Raw genomic sequence first — 22,746 nt, forward strand, 5'->3', positions numbered from 1 at the left:
TTGTTTCAGTCTGTCATCTGACCTTTGCCGCCACATAGCGGCGGCACGCTGTGGACTCCGCCCCATTCTTAACCCGGTACATGGCATTTAAATTCAGCTGTCTTGCGGCGCACGCCGCTAAGGCGCGCGCTAAAGGAGCGCACCTAAGGAGCAGGTCCTGCTCCTTATTGCGCTCCTTTGTGCGCGACCGAATAAGTATATACCAAACTACTTATCTGCATTAGGTAAACCTTTTCTTAAAGTATATCTACTTTTATTATTAATACTTAATATTTCTTCAACCCTCCTCATAATCTCACCAGGTTGCTATTTCCCAAGCGCCTTCTCTGTCCACCATAAAATGGATAGATTAGCACATGAAATCCCGGTGACTATCGGTCACAGACCTTTTAAACCCTATTCCTTAACGCTAACTAATACTCCTTATCGCTCCCCTCACAACCCAAACTTATTACAAATTGAAACCATAAATCATTCAAATTCACATAAAATAAAAATAGGGCTAATAAATGTTCGCTCATTAAAAAGTAAACACCATCTGGTGAAAGATATGATCACACAATCTTCTTACAACATATTATGTCTGGTAGAAACCTGGCTCACAGAAGGGGAGGAAGCTTACCTTTCCTATGCCTGTCCCCCAGGGTTTTCTTTTATCTTTAATCATCGCTTTCAGAAACGGGGTGGAGGTTTAGCAGTTATTTTTCAGGATTCACTAGTGATAAGGTTAGATTCTTCCCCTCCTAACAGTCCAATTGAATTTCTTCAATTTTCTCTGAGGAAGAAACCTAAGTTAGATATTCTTTTAATTTACCTTCCACCACCCGTTAATAGTAATACTTTCTTCTATTTACAATCATTACTTTTCGATTTTGGTTCATCTACCTCTAATCCACTAGTTCTAGGAGATTTTAATATCCACTTTGAAGAAGTAAACAATAATCACACCAAAGAATTTCTTTCCCATCTCAGACTATTAGATCTGTCTCCATCATTTTTAGCTCCAACACACATAGCAGGTCATACAATTGATATGATCTTAACCCCCATATCATTACCAAATAAGTCCCATTTTCAATTTCTTTCAGTTCAGCCAATACCCTGGTCCGATCATCATTTAATATCAATATCTTTTTCAGCAGAATCATCAAAATTAAATAAAAGTCCCCAAAGTAGACAATTTAAAGATCTTAGGAAACTATCATTTGAATCTATTTCATCAAATTTCTACATAGATTTTGGTGATTTAAAATTGACCACCATAGAAGACCTCTTATACAAATGGCAGAATGCTACCCAAACCCTTATCGACACATTGGTCCCAACGCAAACAAAATTTATCACATTACGTCAGAAAAATAATCCTTGGTTTAACTCAGAATTAGACCTAATTAAAAAACAACTTCGTTCATTAGAACGAAAATGGAGAAAAGATAAAAATCAGTCAAATCTTTCAAAATTTAAAGAACATGCTGCATTCTATAGGGAAAAAATACTTCATGCTAAATCGAAGTATTATTCTAAACAAATCATTCAGGCTAAAAATACTACCGTACTATATAGCATTTTAAAATCTATTAATCAACATTCCAACAGCTCTAATCTTGACATTAAACCCCTTCCAACTGCGCAAGAATTAGCTGACACCTTCGTTGACAAACTAAAAAAAATCAGAAATAATTTTACGATACAACAAGTAATATCAACTAAAACAGAGCATGAACCCAAATCATCACTTATTGCAAAATGCTCTCAATTTAAAATACCTAGTCTTAAAGAATTAGAAACAATTATTAAAACTATCAATCATAAAGGATCATTTAATGAATCAATACCTCCTTTTATCCTCAAGAAATATTTTTCTATATTTGGTCCATATATACATACATTAATTAAAATCAGTCTTCAACAAAGTAAAGTACCATTAGACTGGAAAAAATCTCAAATACGCCCGGTTATTAAAGATCAAAAAATAGGCTCCGACATAAAAAATAATTATAGGCCCATTGACAATATTCCATATTTAGCTAAAATAACTGAAAAAATTGTCTTCAACCAAATATCAGAATTCATAGAAAAAACCAATGTGCTACACCCAAATCAAACAGGATTTAGATTAAACCATTCTACTGAACACTCTTTAATTGGTTTAACAACATCAATACTATACCATTTAGATCACCATACTTCCGTTATATTGATTTCTCTTGATTTATCGTCTGCTTTTGACACTATTGACCATAATCTTCTAATAAATAGACTTCAATCAATCGGGTTAACTGACCAAGTTCTACTCTGGTTCCAGTCTTATTTCGATCACCGCACATCGATCGTCTCTTTTAATGATGCCATCTCAAATAGTTTTTCTCTTCCGTATGGAATTCCACAAGGTTCAATACTTTCGCCTATTTTGTTTAATATCTTCTTAGCCCCTCTGTTGACACTGTGCCAATCCATTGGATTTACAGTATATGCGTATGCAGACGATATCCAATTAATACATCCAATCAACACCAAAAATCCACAAGAAATAATAACAATAAATGAGAAACTGTATCAAATTTATTATTGGCTGGAAACCAATAAACTTGCTTTAAATATTCAGAAATCAAATCTTATGTTCTTTCCCTGGAAAGATTGTGAAATACTTTCTTCACCTATATCTATTAAAGGCATTTCTTTAAAGATGGCTAATAATATCAAGATTCTAGGAGTAACCTTCGACAATAAATTGTCTTTCCATGATCATATAAGTCAAGTGGTAAGATCTACTTTTTATAGACTTCGTCAGATTCGATCGGTATCAAAATTTTTATGTGCAAAATCATTGAATATCCTAATTCATTCCCTTGTAGTCTCTAAACTTAATTACTGCAATGCATTATTTATAGGCTTGCCACAGAAAGAGCTTAAGCGATTACAAATAATCCAGAACGCCGCTATTAAAATAATTTATAAAGCCAAAAAATTCGATCATGTTTCACCCCTACTTAAGAAAGCACACTGGCTTCCAGTAGTACATCGAATACTATTTAAACAATGTTTACTCATCTTTAAAGCTTTAGAACATAAAACTCCAGCCTTTATATTTAGACTTTTGATACCTTACACTACTTCTAGATCTCTTAGATCTCAAGACCAACACCTATTAGTAATTCCTTCACTAAAAGTTATTAACACAAGGCGTAATACAATCTTTTCTATAACAGCCCCTCAATCTTGGAACAACCTTCCACTGTACCTAAGACAGGAAAAAAACCTGGCAAAATTTAAGTCTGAACTTAAAAGCTTTCTATTTATAGATGCCTTCAATGATTAATTTCTTCGCATTCTTAATTTAATTAATAGGTCAATTGTCTTTGTTTCCCTTCCTAATGTTTTTCCCTTGAATTAATGATTTTAATATTGAATGTAACCATTAAATAATTTTCCTTTTGTTTCATTATAATTAGTAGAAATACCCTCTAAATGTACTGTAATTTGTATATATAAGATTATCATTTTTTAATTTAATAATTGTAAGTATGTTACCAAAAATTTTATTTACTTGTACATCGCCTTGAATTTTGAATAGGCGATAAATCAAATTACTTAATAAACTTGAAACTTAAACTTGGTACAGGACTGAAACAGAGCCACTGAGCAGTTCATACCAGCAGAGTGGGGAGAGTGTGGTGCAGTGGTTAGAGTTACAGCCTCAGCACCCTGAGGTTGTGGGTTCAAACCTACACTGCTCCTTGTGACCCTGGGCAAGTCACTTAATCCCCCCCATTGCCCCAGGTACATTGCCGGGGTAGACAGGGAAAAATGCTTGAGTATCTGAATAAATTCCTGTAAGCCATTCTCAGCTCCCTTGAGAGTACAGCATAGAAAAATAAATCAATAATTAGATGCTATAAGAGCTAGCTTGTGGTTCTCAGGGCCCTTGTTTCGCCTTATCTAATAGATGGAATGCTTCTAGTTTTCCCTAGTGCTTCTTTGCCATGCTCCAAGGCAGTGTGCCAACATTTCAGTGGTTCCTTCCTCATTCTAGCTCAACAAAAAGCCTTATACTCTCTCTCCTATGTAATCAATTTAGCTTTCTGTTAGAGGCAACATACAAAGCTCACAAACTCTTTATTCCTTTTTTTTTTTTTTTTTTAACTATATGCCCAACCACTGCCACACATTGCATCTTTTTATTTGTTTAATTTAGCATTAAAAATGATTATGGATCATTTTACTACCCGATTATGAAAGTGCAGTAGGCAGCCTGGCTACCTCCCACCGGCACTTGCCACCAAATAATGGCCAGATAAGGCTTTTCAGCCAAATATAGACTTGCCTTTTAGATGGGTTTATCTGGCCACATGCCTTAATTTGCCAGTCGATGAATAATTTGAGGTTGACCGGCCATGTCACTTGACATTGCCGGGCAGTGGCCAATCCGGTGAACCATATATTCAGCAGCAGATAGACGGTTATCTCCTGCTGGATAATGGCAGATAGCCAGCTAAGCAGTACTTAACCGGTGTTAGGTCAAAAGCGCGCCGGGACAAAGGCGCGCCCAGACAATTGAGCGCAGCGTGGGGGCGCGCGCCGCACAAAATTACTGTTTTTAGGGCTCCGACGGGGGGGCATGGGGGAACCCCCCCACTTTACTTAATAGAGATTGCGCCGCGTTGTGGGGGCGTTGTGAGGGGTTTGGGGGGTTGTAACCCCCCCATTTTACTGAAAACTTCACTTTTTCCCTGTTTTTAGGGAAAAAGTTAAGTTTACAGTAAAATGTGGACGGTTACAACCCCCCAAACCCCCCATAACGCCGGCGCGATCTCTATTAAGTAAACTGGGGGGGCTCCCCAACAAAACCCCCCATTGGATCCCTTAAAAACTGTAATTTTCTTCGGCGCGCACCTCCATCTTGCACTCAGTTGTCGGCACGCGCCTTTGTCTTTCGCGGGGTTGTCTATGAACCACTTAACCGGCTAGGAGCTGAATTTTGGAGGTCGGTCTTAAATACGTCAGATCAGAACAAAACCCTTTTATAGCTCCCCCCAACTCTTGCTGTTGTTGGTTAATTTAGGACAGCCATTCTCAACCCAGTCCTTGGGGCACATCTAGTCCCATCGAGTTTTCAGGATGTCAACAATGAATATGCATGAGATTTGCGCTAGAGCACACATGTGAAACGCAAGGCCCTGGGGCCGAATTCGGCCCACCTGGCCATTTTATGTGGCCCGCAGTGGCTGTGCTGCGTCTAAGTGCCTGACTGTGCAGCCCCATTCCCAGTGGCGCTCCAAGCACCTGAACGCACTACCCCACTCCCAGCAGCACTCCAAGTTCTTCACCATGCTGCCTTAGTACCCATTTGCAAGCAGAAGGACCCAGTTCCAGTATAAAAAGCTAGGTTGGAGCAGGGTGCTCCACACAATTGTCTGACCGTGACACAGGTAGGGTAAGGAGGGATCTATACTTCTACTAAGACTAAGTATCTTAATAAAAAAAATTGGCCCTCGACTTAGCCTGTGTTATAGATTTCGGCCCCTTATGTGATCGAGTTTGACACCCCTGCACTAGAGAATGACACGGGGACAAATTTTTCCCCATCCCTGTCCCATTCCTGTAAGCTCTGCCTTAACCGCACAAGCCTCGAACACTTATGATTTTAAAGTGCTTGAGGCTTGTGCAGATGAGGACGGAGCTTGCAGGAATGGGGCAGGGACAGGAAAAGAACTTGCGGGGACGGGACGGGAAAATGAGTTCCCGCGGGGACGGGGAAAAATTTGTCCCCGTGTCATTCTCTAATTTGCATCCCTAGCTGCATGCACATCTAACTTATGCATATTCATCGTGGATATCCTGAAAACCCGATTGGACTTGGTGTGCCCTGAGAACTGGGTTGAGAATGGCTGATTTAGGAGCAGGGATTCTAGAATATTCTTGTTTATAACATAAGAGGGCATACTTCAAAGGCATCTGGAAAAACTTTGCTGCAGCTCAATTCAAAACTATTTATGAAATACAGAAGTATGATATAAAGCAATAAGTCATAGAAATAATGTTTCATAAATTTAAATACATCAATCGATAAGTATTTATAGCTGATCATTATTGCCCAGTTACTGTTGGGAAGCTGAGGAAGAGTCAGAGAGGGGAAGGGGCGATTGGGACTTGTATACAGCCTTTTTTTTTCCTTCTTTGTGGTTACACATTCAAAGTGGTTTACATATATACAGGTACTTATTTTATACCTGGGGCAATGGAAGATTAAGTGAATTGCCCAGGGTCACAAGGAGCAGCACTGGGATTTGATCCCACAACAGCAGGGTACTGAAACAGTGGCCCTACCACTAGGTCACGTGCGAGAGAGAATGGGTGAAGACGAGAGGGGCCGACGCACCATCGTATTTTGGCACTATTTAACAGAAACATGCAGCAAAATATGACGATGGTGTTTTGGTCCTCTAAATGTTACAAAATATAAAATGTGGCCACCAGTGGAAAAGGTTGGACAGGTCTGGTGTAAAGTGTAGTTTGAGTAGATAGACTGGATTCTGGACTGCGCCCTCCACATCCCTCAAGTTTGAGACTTGACAGTGATGCAGCGAGGATGAGGGGCCCCCCTCCCCCGCCCTCTTCTCCACCTCCCATACCACACGCGCAACCCTTCCGAACCCCATACCTCTTTTAACTTCCCCAGTGTGAGCAGCATAACCAACTAGCTGCCCACGTTGACGTCAGCTCTCCCTCTGACATCACTTCCTGGGCGCGAGACCCGGAAGTGACATCAGAGGGAGAGCCGTTGCTGATGCAAGCAACAGGTTGGAGAAGCTGCTCATGCCGGCAAAGAGATAGAGCTATGGTGGGTGGACGTGAAGGTGTGCGCGCGGCGAGGGGAGGAATGGGAGGGAGCAGGGGGGTGGAGAGCGAGAGGGGTGCCGGCACCCTCGCACCCTCCCCCTAACTACACCACTGGCCATGACAGTGCCTTGGAGAGTCCTGCGGTAATCCATGCTGCAGCTGCTGCTTGGTCGTCACCTGCTCAGTTATTGCTGTGTTGTAAAACAACTTTTCCCTTGCCACTTTTAAAACTCTGCCAGCAGTCAACCAGGTTTGCTAAAAATCAGAGAGAAGGCATAGAGCAAATTGGGTCTAATATGGATGTTTCCAAAAGACTTGAATGATATATAAAAAGGCCTACCACAGGCTAGCTTAAGTATATCTATCTTCAATATTAACTATTCCCAAATAGAACAAAATAAGCTGCTATCTTTTTCTAAACCATAGATTTACTTGCGGTAAGAGACAGGCGTATCATAATCGTGGGTGATCTGATCATAGGACCTCTTATAATTTCAGGTCCACATCCTGACTCCAAATTTTAATCACTTATGCCTGTCCCATCCTACCTACCTCATCTATTTTGTGTAAAAAAAAAAAACCTACAGAACCACATCTGCACGTGTGTGCTTCATGAGCTGTATAATCAAAATATATAATAATGAAAAAACGAAAAGATCAAAAAACCACTAATCACAAAAATGTTAAATACAAACCCTCAAATTATATGTGAAGAGGGAAAGCAACACTTATCTCAAATGGTATAACCCACGAACCAGCGCTGGTAGAGAATGTACAACTCCCAATGCCCTTCTGACAGGAAAAACAGGCGTTTCAATCTGTCTAAAGCAGATCTTCCTCAGGGGGTAATAACTAGCGTTGCCCCTCTACAATAAAAGAAAAGGCAAAAACCATAAATAGGAAACACAATAAAGACATATATGTTTCTTTTTTCTTTAGGACAAGTTCCTGGAGGAAAAGTCCATAGTCTGTTATTGAGAAAAACATGGGGGAAGCCACTGCTTGCCCTGTATTAGTATCATGGAATATTGTTACACCTTGGGCTTTGGCCAGGTACTAGTGACCTGGATTGGCCACAGTGAGAACAGGCTACTGGGCTTGATGGACCATTGGTCTGACCCAGTAAGGCTATTCTTCTGTTCTTATATGTAAGCTAGCCTGTGATAGGCCTTTTTATATATTCTTCAAGTCTTTTGAAAACATTCATATTAGACCCAATTTGCTCTATGCCATATGTCATTCTGGGTAGCATGATTATACAATAAGGAAGTCCTCTTCTTCTTGGTTTACCTTTGTACCAAAAATCAGAGCGATGACAACCCTAGGAAGCAAGGGAGACCATGTGGGCAACTATGCTGACTATACCTGGAAAAATTTGCTTCTGAAGTTTTACGGGTGAATGGTATTGCTAGGTTGAAATTCTGTTTTAGGAGACTCTGGCTGTCCTTACTGCGATGAGGTAGAATACGCACCAGCTGCAATCAGGCCAAAAATGATGGTTCAGTTTGCCTGCACAGTGCTCCGGACAAACTGTTAAAATTAAACTGCAGATTACTATTCAGGCCAGTAATGATCTGTATGTAATGTGCCCTGCGACATTCAGCATTGATGCTTTTACATTTTGGGAATGAAGGCTCTTCTAGGAAAGTAAACAAAATGGCCTTAAGCATCTCTGGCCTTCCTGCAGGGCACTGTCATGGCAAAGAGTAATCATCAACGAGTTAATTTGTAGAAGGACTTTATACTTTTCGCAGTGTGTTAACTTACGTGGCCAGTGGCTTAGATGTGTTTATTGGAGACTAAAGTATACTTCACTAACAGACTGTTTTTAAATATTGCTGTTTTATGGGAGGACGAGAGGGTTCCCATTTCTAACATTCTATTTTCTATCTCAACTTTTTTTTCTCTCTCTCTCTCTCTCTTTTTTACTTGTTACAGAATCCACAGCAGCTGTTGGAATACAGTGATCACAGGGAAATGATTCCTCATGAAGTCTCTGGATCCCTTTCAGAAAGGCAATGCGATTTTCCATTCCTTAGACAGAAGTCAGAAGCAGCCAGACAGTGAGTGAACGGTGGGGGTGGGGGTGGGGGGGGGAGGGCGGACAGCGCAAAATGAAATCCAACCAAGAACGGAGCAACGAATGCCTGCCACCCAAGAAGCGCGAGATTCCTGCCACCAGCCGGCCTTCCGAGGAGAAGCCAATCGGACTGAACACTGAGAACCATCGGACGGAGAGCCTAGCATGGCTTCCCAGCCAGAGCAGCGTGGGCGGCCAGCATGGAGCCATAGGAGTTTCAGTGGAGGCTGGCTTACAGCAGCGGATAGGTTTACACAAATCACTGTCTGCAGGGATGGACTATTCACCACCGATTGCTCCCAGGTCGGTCCCCGCAACGACGACACTTCCGGCAGTTTACCAGTCAGTGCTGTCTCAGTCGGGACCTCCTGTCTCTCCCATGCAGTACGCTCACCTACCACAGACTTTCCAGTTCGTTGGTCCCCCGTACAGTGGATCATATGCAGGATTCCTCCCCACACAGCTGATTCCCTCAACCTCCAATTCCTCAACTGGGGTTGTGGTCTCCACCGCTGCTGGTGCACCCGCACCGTCCCAGCCCTCCCACATAGAGGCTTATTCTTCTCTGCTGGCCAACATGAGGCAGTCTAAAGGCGAGCCACATTTAGTGAGGACGTCTGGATTACTCAGCGCAGGGTCGTCTCCCCCTCCCCATTCAAACCAGTATGTTCACATTTCTAGCTCACCCCAGAATGCAGTCAGACCTTTATCACCCCCGAGCATCCCAGTCCACGTGCATTCGCTGCCAGCAGTGATTCCTCATACCCTCACCCTCGGGCCCTCCTCCCAAGTGCTTGTGCAGTACGCAGATTCTGGAGGCCACTTCATCGCCAGAGATCCCATGAAGAAGGCCGAGGGCCTCAGGCCTCAGGCCGTCCAAGCAAAAGAACTGCTAAACGGAGAGATTGAGAAAGGCAGGAGATACGGTGTAGCGCCGTCGGCAGACACGCACCTACTGAAAGCAGGCAATAATAAAGCACCTCCCCAGCATTACGAGACGAGGCATGTCATGGTTCATCCGAGCCCTGCCGAGTACAATGCCCGGGATCCCTCAGGCATCAGGACCTCTGTCATGGTAGTACCCAACAGCAACACGCCAACATCAGATATAGAGGTTCAGCAGAACATTAGCAGAGAAGCTTCACCCTCAGCGGCTCATAACAAAGGAAGCTTACATTTAGGGAAAACAGCTCACCGGTCATATGCTTTATCTCCACATCAGACTGTATGCCATGAGAGTGTGAAGACAGTCGCCACTCTGTCTCCCCACACTGTCATCCAAACCACCCACAGCGCACCAGAGCAACTTTCAGTTGGGCTCCCTGCCACAGCGTTCTATGCGGGTACACAGCAACCACTGATTGGCTATCTCAGCAGTCAGCAACAGCCTATTGGCTATCCTGGAAATCTGCCCCAGCACCTGGTAATACCTGGCACCCAGCCCCTCCTCATACCAGTTGGCAACGCAGACGTTGAAACCACAGGAGTAGCGCCTTCATTAGTAACGTCATCTCCCCAGTTTGCAGCGGTGCCTCAAGCATTTGTCACTACGGCCATTCCCAAGGGCGAGAACTTCGGTGCTGAGTCGCTCACAAGCCAGGCAGCCTACCAGGCAGCGGTGGTACAGGCCCAGATCCACCTCCCGGTGGTGCAGTCTGTAGCGTCTCATGCAGCAACGCCTCCTACACTGCCCCCTTACTTCATGAAAGGGTCGATCATTCAACTGGCCAACGGGGAGCTGAAGAAGGTTGAGGACTTAAAAACTGAAGACTTTATACAGAGCGCAGAAATTAGCAACGATCTAAAAATAGATTCCAGCACTGTGGAGAAGATCGATGACAGCCATAGCCTAGATGTCGCTGTGATACAGTTTGCAGTCGGAGAGCACAGAGCGCAGGTAAGAACATGTAAGGGTTTGTCTTCTGTTTACAATGATAATATTCTCATTTATCACAGGTCTGGCAGGGATAATAGCAAGAAAAATTCCTACTGACCATTACCAAAAAAACCAAAACAAAAACGCATGAATTTCTAACTAATACTAATCACTTCCTCTAGGGTCTGGTGGTCAAATGATTGGGATATTTTTCTTGAGTTTCTCCTTCTCTGTAAGATTTGCGTCCTCACTTATTCTAACAAAGGCCAGATTATTATAAGAATGCCTTCTTATAAATTGTGAACACCCAGAAAAAAAAGAAGTCTGGAAAAGATGCTCCAAATTACATATGGTTTTTTGTTTTGTTTTTGGAGGGGAGAGTCTACACAAGTTTGTTTTTTTTAAAAGCTCTTATGGGGTTTTCTTTGCTGAAATGTGATGAGTGCTTTGTATTATTGCTCTAGAGCTTAAGGGGTCAACAGTCAAAGGGGTTTAATCAGGCAAAAGAGGCTCCTGCCCAATTAAACCCCGCTGAGCTGGCCACCTGCTAATATTCAGTAGCACTTAAACCGAGTAGTGCCACTGAATATTGCCGTTAACTAGTCATTCCCTAACCAGTTATGTTAGAACACAAGAACATAAGAGTATGGCAACTCTTATGTTCATACTGGGCCAGGCCGAAGGTCCATGAAGCCCAGTATCCTGTTTCCAAAGGTGGCCATCCCAGGTCACAAGTACGTGACAAAATCCCAAGGAGAAAAACAGATTTTATGCTGCTTATCCTAGGAATAAGCAGTGGATTTCCTGAATTGCAGCTTGATAATGGCTTAGGGACATCTGTTTTAAGAAATTATCCAAACCTTTTTTTAAACCCTGCTAAGTTAACTGCTTTCACCACATTCTCCAGCAACAAATTCCAGAGTTTAATTACACATTGAATGAAGATATATTTTTCCAGTTTGTTTTTAATCTACTACTTAGTACCTTCATTGAATGCTAGGGGCAGAGTTTGGGTGGAGCTACAACTAAGCCAATTAGCAGTGGGTCCACTAACTTGCTAAGTAAGTACAGTGGCACCTTGGCTTACGAGCATAATTCGTTCCAGAAGCATACTCGTAAGCCAAAGCACTCATATATCAAAGCAAAGTTTCCCATAGGCCATAATGCAAACTCAGAAGATTCGTTCTACAACCAAAGTTTGCTATGGTGACCCAGGGTGGGTACCTGCATGTGGATGCCGCAGCCTCTTCAGCGGGGTGGCTTCCTTCCCTCGGGGTCCCTGGGCGGCTGCCCTCCCGCTTTGGCCGATGCCTCTGCCGTCCGCCAGCGCCTCCCGGCTCCCGATTCAAGCTGGCTGCCATCCTGCAGAAGCATGTGCAGGACCTCTCAATTCCCGAGTCAAGCCGGCCGTCATGCTTGTAAGTGGGACACAGCTAACAGACAGGATTTCAGTGGGGAGAAAGAAAAAAAATACACCAGAGCGGTGAAAAGATGGCTGAGACTGCATGTACAGAGGTTTTCTCTATGCTTAGATCATGAAAGTAAGAAAGATTTGTTGCTACTGATTTTTAATTCCAAGAAGGGCCAGAGTTCTCTGGTTAGATGTTAGTTTTGCCAAGTATTCAAAACAACTACTGAGATTAGATGATCTGATGTTAATTTTTTCTCTGTTCCAAAGAGGGCCATTCATCTTTGATGGCATGCAGGGTTTGATCGATTCATTAATTAAGGGCTCCTTTTATCAAGAAGTGGTAGAGCCTTTTAACGTGGGCCGGCGAAGTAAATGCTCTATTGTTCCTTCAATTCCTATGAGCATCGGAGCTTTTACCTTGCCGACCCGCAGTAAAAGGCTCAACCTCTGCTTGATAAAAGGAGCCCTAAGGCTCCTTTTACTAAGCTGCAGCAAGCATGCTTCCTGCAAGTCAAAAGAGCTTACTTTGTGACATGCTAAAGCATCCCATGGTAAGTTCTGAATGTGCTTCTCAAAACCGTGGGCTAAAATATAATTTTTTATTTTCCTGGTAGGGGGCAGAGAGTGGACATTTCTGCACTAATCAGTTTGTGCATCTACAGTGCTTCGCGCTAATTAATACGGGATTAGCGCGTAAGCCCTTACCACCTACAAAATGGGTGGTGGTAAGTGCTCATGCACTAATTTCTGGTAATGGCCACGTGCTAATAATGGCCACATTACTGTGTGACCATTAACTCGGAAAATGGCCATTTTCTGGCAGCAATAAGAATGGCCTTGGCATGCCGGAAGGGTACACTAAGGCCACTTTTTATCACAGTTTTATAAAAAGGACCCCTTAATCAATTAATTGGAAACTTGCATCATCTTTTCTATAAAGCAGCTACTACTACTATTAATCATTTCTATAGCTATGAAGCAGTTTATAAAAAGCAAAACAGATTAAAGGCTCCTGCTTGTTTAAACCCTGCTGAACCGGCCCTCCGGCAACATTCAGCAGCATTTAAGCAGAAAGTGTCATTGAATATTTCTCTGACTGGCCAGCTCATAATGGGGTGGTTATGGAGAGGAGCTGACGCTTAACCAGTTAGTGGCAGTATTTAGCTGCTAATCGGTTAAGAAAAATTTAGGACACCAGAAAGGCTGTGCTACCTTTATGTGTCAAGCTAACTGGGCACCAATCTGAATCTAGGCTGGTACCTGATTATTTTCCTGCTGACTGTATGTACCTGGAAATTCACCGCCGGAAGCCAGACAAGGCCCAGTATTGAAGATCCGGGTTTAATTTTGTTGGCAATATTCAGTGTTTAAAATAAAACTCTCACTGCCGCTGGCTCAATATTGACCTCAAAATAAATAGTTAAAGCAATGCTCATAAATACATTTCCACATTAAAATGCAATTACAATTAAAGCATAAAATGTAAAAATATTAACACATCCTTCACCTATTAGCCATCAAGAAACTTGTTCAAATAGGTAAGCTTTGCACAATTTGTGGACATGCAGAAGACTGTCCAGTGATTTGCCCTCATAAGGAAGTGTGGTCCAAAATTTCAGGCCAGCTCATGAAAAGGAACTTAGGAGCCTTATTACTGCGTTAGGTGTTAGCATGTGTCTAACACAGCTTAAAATGGCATACTGCTGGATGTTCTAATCCACATGCAAAAAAATGTTTTTTTATATAAGGGCTAGGGGCGGGTGTTCCATCATTAATCTGTTAGCACGGTGACAATACCACACAATAACTGGTTAGCACAGTGTTACCACATGAACCCTTACCGCCTATAAAATGGGAGGTGTTAAGGGCTCATACGGTGATATTTTTTATTTTTTTTTTTAATGACCATATAGTAATGGCAACATTAGCACATGGCCATTAATAGAAAATGCGCCATTTTACAGCTAAGGTAAAAATTACTTTAGCGTACGGGAAAAACCCACACAAATGCTAAGGCCAATTTTTGCTGCATCTTAGTGAAAGAGCCCCTAATTAATTAAAGGCTACTTTTATCAAGCCACGGTAGAGCTTTTTACTGCAGACCGTAGAGGTAAATGCTCCGATGCTCATTCAATTCCTATGAGCATCGGAACATTTACCTCGCTGGCCCACAGTAAAAAGCTCTACTGCAGCTTGAGAAAAGCTGGCGTAATGCAGTTAATGGGAGTTCTTTATTATTGTCATAGAATACCAGTGATAGCTTAGATGCTAGATGCAGAACTTTAACAATGGATAAGGGTAAATAGTGGGATTCCGCAGGGGTCTATAGGCTAGATTCACTAAGCAAACCGATCGTATACTGATCGGTTTGCGACCCGATTTCCCTCCCACTTGATACACTAAGCTCTGTCCCGATCATACTCCAATCCACGCATTCAAATGAGGGGGAACGGCATTCAAATGTAGGCAGGCAGCGATTCACTAAAAAAATGAGGGGCACCAACTGGACTGACCGATCCAAAAATAAGCGACTGCTGAGGACCAGTCGTTGAGGTCCTTTCCGACTGCCCTGTCTTCTGCCGCCCTGCTCTCTGCCCCGATCCTGCTTCTCTGCCAGCCCTGATCTCTGCCAGCTTCTCTGCCAGCCCCGCTCTCCTGCTTCTCTGCAAGCCCCGATCTGCTTCTCTTCCCCACAGAGCAAGCCCGTGATTTTAACCCACGGGTTTAAAGTGAGTTAAAACCACGGGCTTGCAAAAAAGTTAAAAAGTAAAATTTAGCTCTGCCGGTCACAGAGGGCCAGCACATGTGCAGACTATCTACAGATGGTCTGCGCATGCGTCGGGATCGCTGGAGAGCAATCCGTGCAGTCGGTTAGGGGCATGATTCCGATCACCCTCATTTGCATGAGGGCGATTCGTGAATCAGTCCCCTGGACACAGATTGGATCGGATCGCTCACGGATCGGATCCAATCTTTGCCCTTTGTGAATCTAGTCCTATGTTGGGACAGCTACTTGTTAATATATATTAGTGATCTAGAGATGGGACTAACTAGTGAGATAATTTAATTTGCTGATGACACAAAGTTGTTCAAAGTTATTAAATTGCAAGAGGACCTTATGAAGACTGGGTGACAACATCAAAATGGCAGATGATGCTTCATGTGAGTAAGTGCAAAGTGATGCACGTGGGAAAGAGGAACCTAAACTATAGCTACCATATTTCCCCGAAAATAAGACACTGTCTTATACTAATTTTGGACCCAAAAAAGGCACTGGGTCTTATTTTCAGGGTAGGTCTTATTTTTTTTCATGTTCAATGATCATCTCTCCCTTCCTCTCCTCCACCCCAATTCTTCCTATTTCCTTTCTCTCCCCCACATTTGCAGCATCTTTCCTCCCTTCTCACCTATCCCCTTGTGCAGTATCTTTCTATCCGTCCCATCCCTCGTGCAGCAGAACTGTTGCAGCTTCTATCCCTCCCTCCCATCCCCCCATGCATCCTCCCCCCACCCCGCCATGCACCCCTGCTGACCCTTCCATCTCCCCCCGCCACCACGAGACCAAAATACCTTGTTACAAACACATTGGCAGCAATCTAGACAGACTGCTTCACAGCCTTCTCTCGCCCGGGTGTTCCTCTGCCACATCACTGATGATGTCATCAGCAACGCGGCACACGAACACCCCGACAAGAGAAGGCTGTGAAGCAGCCTGTCTAGATTACTGCCGATGTTACATTTATCACAAGGTATTTCAGTCTTGCGGTTGGCGGGGAAGAGATGGGAAGGGTCAGCAAGGGGGGGGACGGGGATGCGCAGGGATATGGGGTGGCAGGGAAGGGCGGGGAAAGCGCTGCTGCCAGAGACTAGGGCTTATTTTGGGGGTAGGGCTTATATTAAGACCTACCCTGAAAATCATGCTAGGGCTTATTTTCGAGGTTGGTCTTATTTTCAGGGAAACACAGTATATGATGCAGGGCTCCATGCAAGAAAAGGATCTAGGTGTCATTGTTGAGAATGGAACAAAACCCTCAAATCAGTGTGCGGCAGTGGCTGAGGAAGGAAATAGAATAATAGGAATTATTAGGAAAGGAATGGAAAACAAAAATGAAATTGTTATAATGCTTTTGTATCACTCCATGGTGCGACCATACCTCAAATATTGTGTACAATTTTGGTCTATAAATTACTGAGTGATGGAATGGAAAAAGTAGATTTGAATTGCTTATTTACTTTTTCCAAAAATACTTGGACTAAGGGTCATGCAATGAAACTACTAAGTATTAAATTTAAAACAAACTGAAGAAAACATTTCTTCACTCTATGTGTAATTAAATTCTGGAATTCATTACCAGAAAATGTAATAAAAACAGTTAGCTTAGCACCGTTTTAAAAAGGTTTGGTTAATTTCCTGAAAGAAAAGTGCATAAGCTATTATTAAGATGGATTTGGAAAATTCCATTGCTTATTTCTAGGATATACAGCATAAAATCTTGCTAGGTACTTGTGAGCTGAATTGGTCACCGTTGAAGCAGGATACTGGGCTTCATGGACCTTTGGTCTGGCCCAGTATGGAAATACTTATGTTCTTGTGTTCCTGTCCAAAGGAATTTTAATCTAAGCAGGAGAAAAGATGTTCATCCGATATGACAATGGGATCCATTTTATGCATGGATATGTGGTAGATCAGAGGTGATGTAAATTTCTGAGATTGGTGGAATACCTCCTTAAAGATGTGTCTTCTGCGGCATTTAAAATTGAAGAGGGAGAATGTTGGGAGAAAGGAATTCCATTGAAGCGGAGAACATTAGGAGGAAAGAGTGAGCTCAGAACATTGTGATGGGATGGGGGAGGGGGATACAAGAAGACCATATTAAAATGCAGGAAGAGTGAAAGGACAGCAGACTCTGGAAAGTGCAGAAATAAACTATGAAGTGTGAAGCTCTTGAAAACTCACAAATATCTTTGACATGGAATCTTGCTCAATGGTGCCATCTAATGTATGAAACCTAATATTGCAGGTTATGATTTGAAATAAACTTCTGCAGCAATGGGCTATATGCACTAAAGTTAGCGATCGTCGATAGCGATGATCACTTTTACCGACCCAATGCACAAAAAAATCTGACCATGTGTTTTTTCCGTCGATTGCCCATTTTCCGATCCAGCCATGCAAATTAGTTAAAACCCCATGCAAAGTAGCCAAGCGATTGATTGATGCACTAACATTGTATGCAAAAAACAAACAGGGGTTTTAGCTATCGGAAAAAACTGACAGGTCTAGTTACTGACAGGTCTGCTTGATTTTTTTCATTTTTTTTTTCAATGGCACAGATATTTTGCGTGTGTTACACATGCAAAATATCTGTCCCATAAAAAAAAAGGAAAAAGAAAGTTCCCACCGCCAATGACAGCCCTCCCGACCTCCCCCCCTCCCCACCCTCCCGAACTGGCACCACAATCCCATCCCCAGTAGTCAAAATGGCAGGAGGGATGCCTACTCCCTCCTGCTTGGCTAAATACCCCCACGCTATGCCCCACACCCAGATCTGGACACCCCCCAACAGGACTTCCAAGTCCTGCTTAAGCTAAGTGCTACTTTAGTATATACTACAACATACAGTGACTCTCAAATACATTCAAATTTTTAAGTATAAAAGTTTTTTGAAATAGAGTTAAGCAATATTCTGTGGAGTCAGTGATCAAAGTTTTTATAAAAAAACAATGACTGGAAGGTGAACTCTTCACTTCCTTACAGAGTTCCATATCTCTGAGTAATTTTATAAACTTTATTTTGATCACTCTCCATGAATCTTGTTATCAATGTAGGTCAGTTGAATGATTTGATATCCATCCATTGTTGGCTGTTAAATGAGTACCAGGCTCTAGTCTGGGGAGGAGGATGTAAAGATGATGGTTTATTTAGAAGTATCTGTTTCCAAAGTTACCTCATTCAGTGTGTCTGGTTTATTTTGAAGTATCTGTTTCCAAAGTTACCTCATTCAGTGTGTCTGTGTGATTTCATGTTTCCTTCTTAGAGAGAAAGCATGGTTTTTGTTTTTTTGTTTTTTGCCAGATTGCTGGGGTGTTTCTTTTAAATTAATTTAACTGTGGGGAGAACAAGATTTTTTTTTCAAAGCATATTTATTGAAAAGGTGTTAATGAGTGTGGGGGGGTTTTCCCCAAGGTTTGCATTAGAAAGCTGATTTACATGCTGTGTGTACACAAATTGCTGAAAAGAATGTTTTTATCTTACTAAATCTATGTGAAAAAAGCCACAAGTACATTTACTTATTTGACAGCATTTCATTAATTTTTTTAGAAGGCATTATAAATCCTGACAAAGCTTAATAACTCCAAGTATATGGTGAATTAAGAGGAGTGTGTGGCGCAGGGGTTGGATCTACAGCCTCCGCACCCTGGGGTTGTGGGTTCAAACCCCGCGCTGCTCCTTGTGACCCTGGGCAAGTCACTTAATCCTCCATAGCCCCAGGTACATTAGATAGATTGTGAGCCCACCGGGACAGATAGGGAATATCCTTGAGTACCTGATTGTTAAAACCGCTTAGATAAACTTGATAGGCGGTATATAAAATCCTAAGAAACTTGAATTACAAGATCTTACCATGTTACCTTTGTTTAACTGAAACCTGTCTTATGCCCAAGTTCGTTCCTCAAGGTCTGTAAACAAGCCAGGTTTTCAGGATATCCCTGAGGAATATGCTTGAGAGAGATTTGCATACAGTGTAAGTAGTAGGCATTCAAATCTATCTCATGCATATTCAGTAGGGATTTCTTGAAAACCTGGTCTGTTTACAGCCCTTGAGGGCTGATTGTGGATAAGCCTGGTATAAATGAATTCCATGTTTCCTGAGACAGAATAACATAAAAGGTAGGAAGCATAGGACTAACCTTGAAATAGTGTATAAAATAGCAAGAGAACCCCTATGTTCCTTAGCAAAATGTGAGCTTGATGTACGTAATAAACTGAGCTGCCCTTTTTCTTGGGATCTAAACAGCAGTGTAGTAAGGGAGAGAGGCACCCGGCATCATCGCACTATAATAGTAATAATAACTTTATTTTTCTATACCGCCATAGTCAGACTGACTTCTAGGCAGTTCACATAGAAAGAAGGCTGGACAATCAGCGAATTACACAATGCAAGAAGAAGGGGGTTACATGATGATTAGGGGAGCATAGGGAAGGAATACATGAGAGAAAGAAGTTACATAATACATTGGGGTTATAAGGGGAAAGAATACCTGAGAGAGGTCATCTGATTAGGCAAGGAATTTGTCAAATAGAGCGGTTTTAATTGATTTTCGGAATGTGTTGTAGGTCTGTTTGGCTTTATTTATGTGGTTTCCCAGCCAGGATTGCTGTCTGTTTGCTTGAAACATGAAAGTTCTGTCTAGGAAGGATTTGTATTTACAGCCTGTGATCTTTGGGTATGCAAAGATGCTTTTGTTTCTGGTTGTACTGTTCTATGTGACCACCCCTCCCCCCCCTCGTACCTATTCAAATCTTTGCAAGCAGCATCTCCTACCTGCTGCTTGTGCCGGCCTCAGCTCTCCCTGTGACATCACTTCCTGGTCCCCCAGCAGGTAGGAGATGCTGCTTGCTGCTGGCGAAGATTTGAAGAGGTGGGTCAGCGGAGAGGAGATGTGCCAGCATCCCTGCCAAGATGGCACCCAGGGCAGTCCACCCCTTTGCATCCCCTTACTATGCCATTGGGTATAAAGGGCAATTCTGTAACACGGTGCCTAATGTTAGATCCCAAGTGCACATGTATGTTATATACAAAAACAGAGTGGAGTGTGTGGTGCAGAGGTTAGAGCTACAGCCTCAGCATCCTGAGGTTGTGGGTTCAAATCCCACGCTGCTCCTTGTGACCCTGAGCAAGTCACTTAATCCCCCATTGCCCCAGGTACATTAGATAAGAGTGTGAGTCCACCGGGACAGATAGGGACAAATGCTTGAGTAGCTGAATGTAAACCACTTAGGTTATAAGTAGTATATAAATACTGAAATAAATAAGTAGCACTTAAGTGCTTCAGAGGTGTCAGTAAATGCTGTTCTATAATATACGTACCAAAGTGACTTGGAGCTGGATTCAGTAAATGGCACTGAAAGATAAGCATGGGAAGGATCTGTGCCAAACTTGTTTTCTCCCAAAGGGCACTCTGTGTCAAGCGCCCTTTATAATATCGTGCTTAGAGCAGATTCTTGCACCCAACTTTGGTCAGCAAGAGTTAACACTTGCTGAAATCATGACCACGCCTCCTTTTGAGTTGCATGCTATGGAATTTAGGCGCAGATGTTATAGAGAAGTAACTAGGCCAGTTGCAAGCATAAATACCAATTGATGTACGTTAACTCCAAGTATCGACTGCTAGCACCTTGTTAACTCATTAATTTTAATTTGTGCATGCATCTGGTTCACGCACCCAGAGAATGGAGGGGGAGGAGCAAAGGGACTGGATGCACAAAAATCATCGTTAAAATCCTGCTGTGGGGCCGATTAATTGTCCAATTTGAAAACAGCGATTGATGTTCAAACAATTTCGCATGCAGATGACTTTCCTCAAGTTCCACCATAATCCCCTCCGATCAGTCATTAAAGAAAGTGACCGACACATGCACAGAGCTGGCTGGGGAAGCTCCAAAGAGGTGAGCGGCAGGGGAAGCCCTGACTCTGGTGCCTACGTAACATAGGTGCCTAAGTTAAGGGTACTTAAATACAATTTCAAAGCACTTATCTGTGCCTAAACAACTGGCGCCATAATCGCGCCTCTGGAGGCACCTACTGGTACCTAACACCACTGTAGGCATGGCTAATGCTAGAAGTGGCATTAGGCGCCAATAGGCACCTCCAGAGTGGTGACTCATGTCAAAAGGTACACGCCAGAACTGAAGGCCTTGAAATCCCCAGCCTACATTTCCAGTTCCTACCTTTGCCGGAGGCGTGATTCTCCCAGCGGCGCCACCGTGGGATTGACTTGTGATCGGTGGCCACTGACAATGGCGCCGTTTAGAGTATTCGAGCACAAATCTCCTATAGAATACTAGTTACAAGTCCACAACTTTGGGCGCAACCACTTATGCCGTGTCTGTGGCTATTGTAAATGGTAGCACCTAAGTACAGCAGTTACATGCATGAAGGCACGTAGTCTATGAAGTGAACGCAAGGTTAGTTGGAACGACCCAGTCATGCCCGTTCCCCTCCCACAGTAATACCCCTTTGCAATTTCACATGAGAGAAGTTAGGCATTCAATTTACTGAATAGAGGTGAAGTCAGTTTTGCATGCAACTGCTTGTTAATGCCAATTTAGCACCAATTAGCTAATTACACTATACAAGTAGACTTTTAGTTAACCAGCACCCATGGGGATTGGTAGATGCCGGATAAATGTAGTTTCTGGTTGCTTGAGAGTTACTATCAAAAATAAGTCTAACTAATACTATACCCCATCTCTTCCTCCCTTTCCACCCTCCTTTCTGGTCTAGGTCACTTTCTCTCCCCCCTCCCCCCCTACTTATGGGTCCAGCATCCATTCAGCCCTCAACCCTCCCCTGCCTTTCACCCTTCAGGTCCAGCATCCATGTTCCTTCCTTCCACCCCCCTCCCCTCCGGGTCTGCTCTCCCTCCACATGGCTCTGGCTTTAAAATTTCATAATTTAAAATGCAAATCTATGCAGAATGTACCCCTTAAGGATACAAGTATGTGCCCATAGACGTGAATGACATCAGATACAGGGAAATAGAACTATTAATTTCTCCTGTTCTTATTTTTATATTCTCCAGAGAAGTGATCAGAGACTTTTTTTTATCTTGTTTTGGGATTTTTCTCCTCGGTTGGTTTCTGATCTTTCAGATGTCATAGCCAAATCACGAGTTTGCAGCTTGTGAGACTCATAATTCCAAAGTCAGCATTTTGGTCCGAGAGTGTTGTGTTTTAAAGTATTTACGAAAGGATTACAAAGCTGAAATGTCTCCTTACCAAATGCATAGGGCAACTGTCCCTCTGTGGCTTCGTGTGCCTTCCTTCTGTTGACATATCACATGGTTGTCAAGCTCAGCCCGCAGCCTCAAGAATTAGTTGAAAAATATATCTTTCCCACACAGAAACAGTGTTCATTGTGACAACTGAGGATTTATTCTGCAAAGTTCATCACAGAGAGGGTGTTGAAATTCAGTCCTTGTGTGTGATGTCCATTTGGGACTTCTTGGACCACTGACGGCTATTTCTATGCAGTGCATTTCTGCATGCATGATAAAGAACAAAAGTGTTTGGATTTGTATAATTCATGCGTATCTGCAGGTGTTCATACATCTTCCTGAATTTCTGGTTGTTTGGGTTATCTATCGTAGGATTAGCATAAGAAATAGCCTGCCAGGTTGTTGTGCATAATGGGTTTTTGAGAGTCCTCTTTGTTAACATAACTTTCAAAGATTCCAGTTCTCTCTAGAGTCAGCATGGCCTTTCAGACTCTTTACTGCATTTTTCTGCGTAAGGCACCTGACTTGGGTAAATGG

General features: G+C 42.7%; 1 protein-coding gene and 1 long non-coding RNA gene across 6 annotated transcripts in view; both read left to right on the forward strand.

The window, feature by feature from the left end:
• The window catches only part of LOC117355687, a 701,484-nt gene extending 692,584 nt beyond the window's left edge, over positions 1–8,900 (forward strand). For all 3 annotated transcript variants that reach the window (XR_004538434.1, XR_004538433.1, XR_004538431.1), the window contains one exon: positions 8,779–8,900. This is a non-coding gene — a long non-coding RNA (uncharacterized LOC117355687). The remainder of the gene's footprint in view (positions 1–8,778) is intronic.
• Positions 8,901–8,937: 37 nt separating this feature from the next.
• The window catches only part of ATXN1 (ataxin 1), a 120,274-nt gene continuing 106,465 nt past the window's right edge, over positions 8,938–22,746 (forward strand). For all 3 annotated transcript variants that reach the window (XM_033934603.1, XM_033934604.1, XM_033934602.1), the window contains exon 1: positions 8,938–10,817. In XM_033934603.1, the coding sequence (XP_033790494.1) occupies positions 8,955–10,817 (1,863 nt within the window). In that variant the 5' untranslated portion in view covers positions 8,938–8,954. The remainder of the gene's footprint in view (positions 10,818–22,746) is intronic.

The sequence above is a fragment of the Geotrypetes seraphini genome, chromosome 2 (genome assembly GCF_902459505.1).
Source record: "Geotrypetes seraphini chromosome 2, aGeoSer1.1, whole genome shotgun sequence".
NCBI classification, from domain to species: domain Eukaryota; kingdom Metazoa; phylum Chordata; class Amphibia; order Gymnophiona; family Dermophiidae; genus Geotrypetes; species Geotrypetes seraphini.